The sequence below is a fragment of the Petaurus breviceps genome, unplaced genomic scaffold, assembly GCF_028583685.1.
Source record: "Petaurus breviceps papuanus isolate PSGF00001 unplaced genomic scaffold, PetGlider_PUasm1.0 126, whole genome shotgun sequence".
Lineage (NCBI taxonomy): Eukaryota > Metazoa > Chordata > Mammalia > Diprotodontia > Petauridae > Petaurus > Petaurus breviceps.
Genome location: NW_027185655.1, coordinates 37,140,124 through 37,152,919, shown reverse-complemented (window position 1 = coordinate 37,152,919; position 12,796 = coordinate 37,140,124). Strand labels below are relative to the sequence as shown.

The window sequence follows — 12,796 nt, the reverse complement described above, 5'->3', positions numbered from 1 at the left end:
GTGATCATGGCTTCTTTTAAACTACTCCTAATTTTTCCACATTCATTCACTTTGAGATGTTTCTCATGCTCTCACCTAGAACTGTTTAGCAATTCATTAACTTTTCACACGAGGAGTCTTGTCTGCCTAAGAAGACTGTCAGTTCCTTGAAGGCAGACTGTGAATTATATTTCACAGTGCTGTGTGCTAATGAAGAATCATCACTCAGCTACAACCTAGCCTAACAGGGAACACAATGGGAAAAATTTGGCCCTTGAGATAAGATGCCACAATTCTCATACGAAGTATGAAAGGTGCTAAAGAAGGTCTGAGCAGGGAATATTCAAATAGCAATTTTCCAGACAAAAGGTAAATATAACAGTAAAAATGCAAAATGTAAAAATGAGAACTATGATTTCATCTCTGTTGTCTCTGTGTTTCTGTTTGTTAGGCAGTATATGGGGTTAAATTTTGAAAAGTGAAGAGTAAATTTTGAGAATTAGTCATTTTAACTGTTCAACTTCAGCAGGGAAAAAACATCTCTGGGTCAGTTTCCTCACCTATAAAGTGAGGGATTTGGAAAAAGTTGTCTTTCAAGTTTCTTCTTGCTAACATTCTGTAACCTTGTTGATTTCCTTTGTAGAAAACGACCTTATAGTTCTATCACAACTGAATGATAAAAGAGCACATTTTAAACTCTCCCCCCCAAAACGAAATAAGCCAAAGTATGAAGACAGTGAGACCACTGGCTTTATATTAAAAAAAAAAATACATACACACTGAGCATCCTTACCCTTCCACAGTCCAATCTATGATTTACATAACGGTAACAATCTCTAATCTCAATGTGTTGTAATAGAATATTAATTTTTTAATGAATAAGTAAATTGTTGTTGAAGCATTTCTTTCAGAATGAGTGAAGGCACTATACAAATTCAAGGTGGTACTTCTATTAAGTCAGTTAAACTGAGTGGTCATGTCATTTCTGAAGACTTCAAATTAAAGCAATGTGACGGTTGAGAACATTTCTTTTACCAGCACAATAAGACAAGTGATAACACTTAACAACAATTAGCCCTCTTTTGAAAAGTTATTTGGTTTTTGAAACTGAACACATAGTGATAGTCATAGATCAATGCAAAGATATTGACATACAGAATACTGAATTCAACGTATAGTTTCCTACAAATCACCAAATCCTACCTCTCAGACTTGTAAAAATATCGGTTACAAAAAAATACACACACAATCAAGCAAAATATCTTTAATTAGTAAGGTGATCATAAATAATTCCACATAAAAGATTTAACAGAATTACAAAGAGTGTTTCTTATGTGGACTCCATTCTTAATATGTATTAGGTCAACCTCATTCTCTAACTGGGACAAAAAGATCTGTCATCAAACATCCAACAATGTAGCACATTTTAAGCAATTCATATTCTGTAGTTACATTTTTACATTTCTTTACAAATGTAACATTTATGTACATTATATATTTTATTTTCTACAGTTCATGTACTGAAATTCTATAGTCTTCACTGGGAAAATGGTGAATCCATTTAATGAATACGAATCATTCCTTGTTAAAAAGTAATTCATATAAACAAATAACCTGGTACCATTGCCCTTTGGCATCTCTCGTCAGAGTTTTAAGTTTGGAAATATTCTATTAAATGTAAGAAAAAGGATTTATCTAATTTTACATTATGAAATATCATTCCACATAGCTACATAAATTTTGCCAGTTTGTAATTAATAGGACCGTACTGCTGCACTATTGGAAATGTGTATAAACCAATTCAAAATGTAGTTAGTGAAATAGCATCATCATTACTATCTTTAAATTTAGGCTGAAATAAATCCTTCTTCTAGAAGATAATTCTTCACCTTTAACTGTCAAAGCTTCAGAAAGGGTGGGGATGCATCACAAATGCTTTCTTTCCAAATTTCCCATGTGCTTCTCTGACAGCTTATGCTTGTCTCAAAAGTCATGGATGTTTTTCTTCTTCTTTGGTTCCATTTCATTTACAAATCTGCTGCTGAACATGAAGCAAAAATTCATAATAAGAGAATGCAGCTTCTGTCCGGTCTTCAACTAAGTGCTGGAAAAAGTCTGTTTTCGAAGGACTCTCATCTCTGAAAAGGGAAAGAAAAAACATTAATCGGAGCCATTAAAGCATGTTCTCAAATGGAGATCACTTCAAGATTTATTCCTATCACCAAGATAGCCTTACAACCCCTCCACACGGACAATACCATCACCAAAAGATTCATCTGGTGGCTAAACCAGTGTCCAGCTTTTCTGATCCTAGCTAAGCTAGTACTTGAGTGAAAGACAGAGTCCCTCCCAGGGCTCATATGCAAAGCCTTTCCACTCTGGCACGATGTCAGGATGTGCTCTGGTGGCACAATCTTCAGCAGCTGAGGAGCTGGCTCCTTCCATGGAATGAGGCAGGATTGGAACAGGATTTCTGTTAGGGAAGCAAACACTAAATACTCCAACCAGTATTAGTTTCTCCAACAGAGAGAAGGAAAGACTTGGACTGATGATGTTGACTGTAATTTGAACTGAAACTAAAAGAAGTCACTGAACCCACTACATTTGCTGTAATTTAAAAAGAGAAAGGATAAGTGCCCCTCAGAGGATATGCTGACAGGTTAAGTGAATGTTACTCTTTTTCTTTTAGTTATTCACTCTTTTAGGGAAAAAAAAATCATCTCTTCCATACAAAAGGAAAGGTCAATTCCACAACAAAACTATGAAAACACTTACTTTAACACATGGAGAACTGGACTCAATGGCCTGTTGTCTCTAAGCCAGGAAAGAAAGGACCTGGTTCTTTCTGAGGAAAGTGTATCTAACTCTGGAAGATGTGTCTAGGTCAAAAGATGAAATAAGAATGTTACTTCTTTTCAGAAGGGCTTTAATAGAACTGTTAGAATTTAAACGTATTAAAAGAAATGCAACAGAAAAATGAAGAAAGCCTAATTTTGGATAAATTTAAATTTAATTTACTAATCTATTACTGAAATTAGTAGAACATGTCCAAGAATTAGCATGCCACTGAAACTCTACCAGATTATTTTTTCTCTCTAAATAGGAATAAATCTTGACATATGAGCACCCAAGGAAGAGGCCATTCCTGAATGATAGATCCATTTATCACTTAAGTATGAAAAAATCCCTTTCTGTTTCCTTAATCCTTAAATTTTTTAAAAGGATGCTTTAGAAAACAAAGATTCAAAAATAATGAGCTTTTTCTGTCTGATTTTTATTCTTTTGATTTTCAATATTTGTTCTTATGATTCTACTGAAATTAACAATGTTGGAAATGTGACTCCTTTATTACTCAGGTCAATATACTGTAGACATTACTCTTCAACAACAGTAAAACTAAGTTCCACATAAGATTAGATTAACCTTTTGAAGAATAATTTTTTTTTCTTTAAAAAAAAAAAAGCTTTATAATGCTGACTTGCAAACAGACTGAGAACAGGAAATTACTTCTACTTATTTAAGGCTTGTATTTCTATCTCATTGCTTATAGCAGAAATACCATTAATGAAAATCTCAAACTTTATAAATAACCATGAGTTAAGCTCTTTTCTATTATGTGCTGCTATATTACCAAAATCCAAGAAAACCGTTTAAAAGAATTCAGCCTTAAAAATGAGGCAGCATTTCTTTGCAAATAGCACATTCAATTTCCCTTCATTATTTACCACATGGACTTGAAGACTGAACGTTTTAATATGTGATTAGTTATTATTTACACAATCCTTATTACATTGGCTGCTGTCACAGAACCAGCTTTTCCCATACTGGAGCTCTCTGGAGAAGGGAGTCCCAACAACAGCAGGGAAGATGGAGGAACGAGCTGGACCCCCCCCGGATTCTCCCATTCTCAGTGACCTCAGTTTTGCTACCTACTCTTAAGGTTGCTGAGGAGGGGGCTTGTTAGTGTTAGGAACTCTTCATATTTGTTTCTGGTGACGATACTATCAAGGAGGGATCTAATCTACATCAATGGCTCTAACCAGAATTCCCACGTATGTCTATGTCGTATTTGACTTTCAAACATATATACTGCCCCTCAGGTCTTAACACCTGCAACAGCCACTAGGAAAGACTGTTAATGGGAGATTACAGTAAAGACTTAGAGTTTTTTGTTTAAAAAAAGAAAAAAAATATAGGTAAATAAGGAGCAATTTCAAGTATACAGGACCTCGCTAACAAAATGGAAACTTAATTATTTTAACCATAAAATGACAGGTGCTTATTCATTTCCCTAATGTTGTTACAAGCTTACAGGTTTATAGGTCTCCCATAATTATAGTTAAAATGCCAGCTGGAAGAGGTCCCACTTGTTATTTATTGCCCAAAGCTAGCCAATTTAAGAAACATATAAACTGTATAAAATCCACTGACCAGTTTCTGTGGTACTGATGCATAGTTTGGGTAACCGAGCACATCTTTTATGAAGTTATTATCACAGTTTTTCCCAATCCAGATGTAAATTATCTAAAACAAAAAAAATTAAAGCCCTCATTAGTCAAGAGAAAACCTATCAATTTCCTACAGATTAGCAAACATAAAAAAAAAACCAGAACACCGAAATAGCAGGAGTCTGTGTACCATTAAACTGCTGTCAGTCACCTAGGGATCTTAGTAGTAGCTAGCATGTATACAGCATCTCTTCAAGATCTACAGAGTGCTTTAGACAGATCTCATTTGAGATCTCACAATAACCCTCCGAGGTGGGTGCTATTATACCCATTTTAGAGATGAGGGAACTGAGGCAGGGGACTTGCCCAGGACCACATAGCTAGTAAGCATCTGAATCAAAATTTGAACTCAGATCTTCCTGATTCCAGACCCAGGGACTCTATCCACTGCAAAACCTAGTTGCCTCTAGAAGGAGAAAGGCACCACGATTTTTGAAAGCAGCAAATAAAAACTAATGTTCACATAAAAAAGGACAAGACTGCAGTAACAGTACTGTGCAAATGGAAAATACACTGGATTAGGAGTTATGCAACAGTGTGGAAATGTAGGCTCTGACACTTTCTATCTGTATGACCTGAGCAAGTCACTTATGACCTTGATGGGCCTCTGTTTCCTCATATGTTAAAAGGAAACAGCAGGACTTGACAGCTTCTAAGATCTTTTTCAGCTTCAAAGCTATCATCCTATGATTTCTTTCCTTTAAAAAACCCCTAAGGTTTCACCCCGGGGACTCATAACATTCTCTATTTTTTAAAGAAAAAAAGATCATAACTAATCAGAACACTGAAGAAAGTCTGAAAGGGAAGGGGTGGGAGGGTCTTCCTGTCACTCTTCTTTTGAGCCAGGCTTGTTCTTTATAATTTTGCAGCACTGACTTCTGATTTTGGGGGTGGTTGTTCTTTCCATTTACACTGTTGTAGTTATAGTACACATTGTTTCCCCAGCTCTCCTCATTCATTCTGCATCAGTTTCAGGTAGACTTTCCTAGGCTTCTCTGTATTCATCACACCCAGCGATATTCATTCCATTACAATCATGTGGGACACAATTTGTTGCACCGTTCTTAATCTATGGTCATCTACTTTGTTTGCAATTTCTTGCTTTTACAAAATGTTTTCAATATTTCAGTGGATTTTGGGGACTTTTTTTTTTCCCAACTGCCTCCTTGGTGTATAAGCCTAGTAATAAAATCTCTGAGTCAAAGCATGTGGACATCTTATTATTTACACAAACTGCTTCCCCAAATGGGTTTCTGCTGATTCACAGGTCCACAAACAAGGACGAGTCACCTTCCCACAATCCCTGTAATATTGGCTATTGCCATCTTTGCCAATTTGTAGGATCTGAGATGAAACCTTATGATTTATTTCTTAGTATTTAGTAAAGGCATATTTCTCAGGCAGTAAGTCAAAAGAAATTATTTACTATGTGGTCAGAAACATTAATATTTTATGACAATATTTAGTTTTATGGATTAGCTATTTTATTGTGGCCTTATTTTGAATACAGCAGCACCACCTACAGGTACATCACTGATCAGCACCAAGCACATGAAGTATTTTATTAACATGCCCAAACAATGTTTCTGCTAAAAAACAAAACAAAAGCAAACCACCTCACAATGGTTACATGCCACAATGACACTGCACTCATGGAAAGTATTTCTGAAAAGCTCATTTATTTGGATGTTTTCTTTCTATTGGGGAGGCTCAAATGAGAGTTATTGTGTATAACTCCAAAAGAAATGAGGGTATTTTGTTTGATATTTGGAGAGATTCTGTTTTCATCTTTTCCTGTGAGAAGTGAAATGTGGTTTGGACCTTCTCTTACCAACCACATTTATTAGAATCAAATATTAGAAATATTATTAGAAATAAAATTACAAATTCAAGTTTGATTATTGATAGTTCAATATCTATGCTATGTGACAGGAAAAAGGCCAAGAAAAGTTAAGCAATCATCATCAGGGAAAATGTTTGCTAATAACGAAGTTTATAAGGATATCTTACATGTATATCACTGAAACCACGCAAAATATGCTTTAACCAAATTGAAATCTACAGGATAATAAAACAAACAAAAAACCCGGGGCAGATAAAAATCCTTTCAAACTAGGTATCTGGAACTGTGGACCTTATTAACTATTTTTCAAAGACTATTCAAGCCAATTCAAGAAAGAAAAAACATCGAATCAAAATGAAGGACTTACAGAACCAGCATCCATAAGGAAGGCTCCCTCTCTTGTCAGCTTCTCTGCAGACAATTTTTGAAGAGGTGGCTGAGGCACTATTCTGTCATTAAAATGTATTGCACCCTTTAAGGAAAGTACAGAGACAGCACCAATAAGCTTACGCTAAAGCATCACCAAAACTCACAGCCATTGACTTGGCTGAAATATTAAAAAAAATCTTTAAATAAAATTATTTTTCTCCCAAAGTCTATTTCGAATATGTCTATCTTACAGTCTGTTTGTCATATGTAACTTTTTGGGCTCTACCTGTTCAGTCATATCCCTCTAGTAACAGGAGATACTTGAGAATCCAATTTTTGAAACAGTAAAACAATAAGGAGACCATATCCTGAATACTGCAGAACTACATGATCAGAGTTTGAAACAGTATAACAAAACAATCTTGGGTATGTGGCAAATTCTGTGAACTTAATTCTTTCAACTAGTAGCAAAATATTTTTGTTGTGATGCCACAATGATAGTTCCTAAGAATTCTGAACAAGAGTGCTTAAGGCACCTCTTCAGGGAAGGATAGCATATAATCTTCACAACTGTCACTGGAAAAAAGGGATGTAAACAACCAAGAGGACAGCCAGTCACTGACCATGCTCTTGGCTGCAGAAGACAATGAACTAATCTGAAGCCAAAAAAGTGTTTCTTTTTGCATCAAAAGAATTCATACCTCATCAGTCAGCTTGTCTATTCTGTACAGGTTGGGATGAATAATTTTCATCAGATGAACAAGTGGCTGACATTTCATCTGGCACATGGCAAACACACGATCATCCAGGCGGGTGCTAGTGCCAGTTCTAAATGCTTTCTATGAGGAAGATAAGGTAAAATTAAAAGTGACCTAAACAACTACATATTACATTTCCTAGTTAGAAAGTATCCATTGAGGGGTGGCCAGGTAGCACAGCGAGTAAGAGTATCGGCCCCAGTGTTGGGATGACCTGGGGGATCAAATCCGGGCTCAGATACTTAGCACCACACCCAGAAATAACTGGCTGTGTAACCTTGATCAAGTTACTTAACCCCAATTGCTTTAAAGAAAAAAAAAAGAAAGTAGCATTGAGAATTTGAGCTACGCATTACAGGCACAGGCATTCACAGAGGCAGACTTGATACATCATTCCCTAGGCCTGCGTCATTCTCCGTTCTATACCTGCTTCACAAAACTCCCGAAATGCTGATGTATCCCACACCCTATATGATCATCCTCTAGGGCTTGTCTGAATTCTGGAAATACAAACACAACTTAGTCAGGTCTAACAATGCAAGATGAGGTACCTGCTTGAGCAGTGCCAAAACATAGAGAGGAAAGAGCTTGAGGGAGGCAGGAGCGATGAGGGCAGACTGCTGCGACGTGGAAGAGGTCTGGCTGTAGGCAGACAGGGAATCCACCACAGCATTCACTAAGGCATCTCTTGCATCAGATAAACTTGATGAAATCGATCGATCCACAGCTGGAAAGGTAAAGAGACCAGATGAATAATGACAGCAGCCCCAGGGACAGAAAGCACTACAAGGGGATAGTAAAACTGGCTCAGTAAGAAATAGGAGACATTCACAAGATGCAAGAGAATGAATAAAAACAGATTATGAGGATCTCAACAAAAGTAGAAGTAAACCAATTCTCAAGTCCAAGCATGGGCTCTCTGGGGTATTTCTCATGTGAGTTCTTCTCATATTCAGGAGAGAGAGCGGCTACTTCCCAGGAAGTGCTGGAAGGTATTTCCAGTATTTAAATGGGAACGGCATGAAGGTGGCCCATACTACGATTTCTAGCTGACGTGACACACTAAGGTTTACAAAGAGCTTCAAACTGATTATCTCGTTTACTCTCACGGCCACCTCCTGTAGGCACACAAGCACGATTCACATTCTGCAGAAAAGGGACTGAGGCTCGGGAAGACTTTGGTTTTAGCTACTAAGTAATCTCATGACTGTGGTATTACCTTCACCACTGCAATCATGACCCCTGTGATCTGCATCCTGTGTTATCTTGTCCATCTCACCCTCTAATTCTTTCCCTACTTCTCTTAGTACCTCCAGGGTGCTGATGCAGCACTTAGGATACCCATCTCACGCTTACACATAACTGGTGAAATAGCAGGATCACCTGCCCAGAGCATTTGGGTCTGAAAGGGATATCAGGGATCATGGAAACCAACCCCCTCATTCCACATACAAGGAAACTGAGGCCCCATATCACAAAGGTAGAATGTGGCAGAGTTGGGATCTGACTCAGGTCCTTTGACTCCAAATACTCTATTCTGCACTCAGGTTGCCTCCTAAGAAATGACTGACTTTTATTATAATACCCCCATGAGAACACTGGGCTTCTCTGGCAATGGGCAACCTGGACTTAGTGAATTCAGTAAGCAGTTTCCCAAATGTGAATGAGCCAGCCAGATCTTGCACTCAATCAATGGTCCAGTTCATGGTTCATTTGTCCATGATTATTTTTCTTTCACACTGTTGTGATATCACATTTTTTCTTCTGGGTCCTAAAAGTAAAGGCTAGGTAAAAGAAACATAAGGAAAAGGACTTGTGTTGAATAGCAAGAAATTATCAAAGTGGTCTGGAGGTCTTTGGAATACTGCAGATGACCAGAAATCAGATTTAGGGAAGAGAAATTTGGGAGGACTTGAGGAGTTAATGAGAAAGACCAAGGCAGAAGGATGAAGAGGACTCACACTGAAGTTCAAAAAGGTCCCAAAGAAGAAGCTATGAAAAGAAGAGCTCGAGCTAAAGGAGGAGGATTCAATATGAAGAAGGTCTTGAGGAAGGAAGAGTAGGTAACAGAAATGAGAAGCTGCAAGAAGAGAAAGCTTGACCTGATGGAGAAGCAAGAATAGTAAGAAGGGAAAGTAGTTAGTTGATAGGATGATGCAACATAAGGTAACATACTGGCCAAAAAAGAAAAAAAAAAGATGTTAGTGAAGGACAGGAAAGGAGGCTGGCTGGGTCTGTCAAGGTATTAAGAAGCGAAAGAGAAAGACAGGAGGGGTTAGAGATTCTTAATCTTTTTGTGTCATGAGAAACTTAGAAGATTGGGGGGGGAGGTTATGAGGAAAGATAATGCAAGGGTATCTCATCTGAATCACAATCCATCCAAGCCTGCTCATCCTGTGTGTGACTCACTTCATGCCGCTAAAACCAAAACGGATCAGGGCTCTTACTCTCATCTCTGCTCTAAGGGCGGAGCCTGCCCCAACGGCAAAGTCAGAAGACATCTGGGGGCAAGGGATGGGAGCAGAATTTTTCTGATGGCAGCTCCAGTTAGTCAAGATTATAACTAAAGCTGGAGACAGCTATCCATGTCTCTTTCCTCTTTCAGTCCTCTCTCCAGGTCCAATATCCACAGCACCTTAAACCAGTTCTCACGATATGTATGGGCTGAAGGCTCTTCTCATCATCTGGACTGCTCTCCTTTGGACACTGAAATTTATCAATGTCCTTCTTAAAAAGGTGGCACTCAGAATTGAACACAATGTTATAGATGAGCGTGGGATCACTGCCTTTATTCCTAGAAGCCATGCCCTTCACTAATGCAGCCCAAAGTCTCATTAGGGTTTTTGGCTGCCAGGACCACAATGCTGACTCATAGAGCTTTCAGGCCATTAAACCCTGTAGATCTTTTGGGAAACTACCATGTATCCAGGTCCTTCTCCCTCCCCACTTACCCCTATCTTCTACTCACAATCTCAGCTGTCCATACTGAGCATATGTTTTGTTCTGAAATAACAAATAGAATGGACAAGCAGCAGCTGAACTACAAATACCAGTTGTTCTGAAACTGGAAAAATCAGCAGTTTGTAGCCTTAACCTGAAATCACATGTGGCAGAATTGGGATTGTTCTCTGAAATAATAGGAAATACTGATTTCTTCAGTTGTAATTAACACAGGCTGATTTTTCTCTGATGTTACAGGAAAGTAGCAATACTCACTGAGATATATGAAAATTTTTATTGGATGGAATACAGCCTTATTCCTGAAAACTGGATCGAGACTTTACCAGTTTCTTAAAGAATTTTCAAACCAAAAAATCTGCAAGAAATACTTGGACAAGAGCTGATATAGTACAGGAGAAAATGGAAAAAGCAAACGTAAATAAAAATAGCAGATTTGGTACAAAAAGTATGACAAAATGATGGCTCCTGGGACAGAAAAAATGTCTTACAACTGCTGCTTTATCCTTGTACTCACCCATGTTTGCGAGAAGGCAGACAGCTGCTTGTACATCTACTCCTGCATAAACATCTGCCAGCGAACTCACTACTGGCAAACAAAGAGTGTGCACTCGAATCCTTCGCTCACCTAAACAAAGTTATGAATGAGTATGCATTAGAATAAAACACGAAAGGAGAATACTTTAGAGTTGCCCAAGAAAGATTCCCAATTAACAAGTTTCAAAGAAAAACACTTGAGAAACTTTACAAAACAAACTGTAACACTCACATTAAATTATATACTAAGGTTGAAGATCTGGATCAGGCTTTCAGTGGCAATCATGTTAAGATGCAGGTGACTTTAACTATGCTGAAATATGTCATATTTGGTAAAATGGCAGAAAAACCAGACTACCTTGATAATGTATATAAGGCACTTCAATGCAAGAAATTTGCATAAGGGTAGCTCTAGATTCTGATTAGTAGAGATAATGCTAAAGATATAACCATCGATGAGATTCTTTACAAGTCACTTATCAAAACATGAGTCCTAACTAAGCTAAATATTCTTTCCCTAGGCACTATTTACACTGCTGAAAGACTTGGAAAAAATTAAATTAAAATTTCTAAGTAGTTAAAATATACTTAATTAATAGGAGTTAACATCATTATTTAGCACTAAAATTCCTCTCTCTTTCAGATAAGAACCATAAGTGCTCTAGAAAGTTTTTTAAAGTTCTATTTAAATTACCTTTGCTTGAGGTATATAAGAGGGCAGTCTGAAAACACACCAGAGAAGTATCTGTTAAATTTTCTTCAATTGACATCTGTACTGCAAATCCAGCATCAGGATTAATGTTGGCAAGGGAAAGCAAATCGGTAGATCGAACGAAGAAATTTCCATGGAAAGTATGTATTGAAAGACCTAAGAAGCAAAAATTTAGATTTATGTCAAAGTGACAATAGACAAAATTTACCTTAGAAATGTACTTATTGTGTGTGGTAGAGTGAGGTGGGATGGGAAGGTGGGGGGGAAGTAATCTCAAACTGATTAAAATATATCATTTAAGCTTTATACAAGACAAAGACTATAAATTTGGTTCATTTATACCCAGTCTCAATAGTATTTTACTTTATGTGACTGGGGCTAAATATATATGTAATATTCCAAAGGAAATGAGGTCTTTGTCTAGTCATTTAATATTTGAAATATGGCATTAGAAGATATTCTTCCAAATTCCAATAAACCAAGGAAGTAAATATAAACTGGGGAAAATTTATCACAACATTCTTACAATAATTTCATTTAAGGGAAGCCTAATTCCTTGTTTCTACCCCCACCCCACTTTGCAATATATTTTATTTTTTTCCCTTAATAAGGCAGAATATTAATTTTGCTTCCCCCCCCCCCAGTTTTAACAAGTATTTGGCAGCTATTAGAGAGCAGGACAAATCAGCGAACTCTACAATTTGGAAGTACACTGGTTATATATGACTTTTTATTTGCTGGCTAACACATTCACAAATTAGGCCATTTCAATTAAGATTTGAACAAGTAGCAATTCAAGTTCAATTCTTTTTACCTTTTGTACACCTTATCCTCATGACTGCTTCAAATCCAATTTTCCTTGTGAGATAACGTTTTAAGTCTTTTTGCAATTTTTCTGCTTGTGAAGGATTGTGGGTATGATGAAAAGATGGGTAATAATAGATGCAACCTGCAGAATACTTGGACATACAAGCTTGGAAAAGAAAAAGATAAATATTTATAGATGCAGAATTCAAATTTTTTTGTTCATAGCTTGATAGTATGATATATTGCAGCATTTAAAATAATTTTAAGGTTAAATGGCTAGATTAGATAAAATAAGAAACTTAGGTAGAATAAAGTTAGAATAAAA

At 37.0% G+C, this 12,796-nt stretch overlaps 1 protein-coding gene across 3 annotated transcripts in view; it reads right to left on the bottom strand.

Annotated features, from left to right (window-relative positions):
- Nucleotides 1-1,228: 1,228 nt before the first annotated feature.
- Nucleotides 1,229-12,796, bottom strand: part of SEC24B (SEC24 homolog B, COPII coat complex component) — a 98,672-nt gene continuing 87,104 nt past the window's right edge. For all 3 annotated transcript variants that reach the window (XM_069095059.1, XM_069095060.1, XM_069095063.1), the window contains 9 exons: nt 12,479-12,637; nt 11,647-11,820; nt 10,933-11,043; nt 8,009-8,184; nt 7,401-7,538; nt 6,698-6,802; nt 4,411-4,503; nt 2,755-2,858; nt 1,229-2,117 (listed from right to left, as the gene is read on the bottom strand). In XM_069095059.1, coding sequence (XP_068951160.1) covers nt 2,003-2,117; nt 2,755-2,858; nt 4,411-4,503; nt 6,698-6,802; nt 7,401-7,538; nt 8,009-8,184; nt 10,933-11,043; nt 11,647-11,820; nt 12,479-12,637 — 1,175 coding nt within the window. In that variant the 3' untranslated portion in view covers nt 1,229-2,002. The remainder of the gene's footprint in view (nt 2,118-2,754; nt 2,859-4,410; nt 4,504-6,697; nt 6,803-7,400; nt 7,539-8,008; nt 8,185-10,932; nt 11,044-11,646; nt 11,821-12,478; nt 12,638-12,796) is intronic.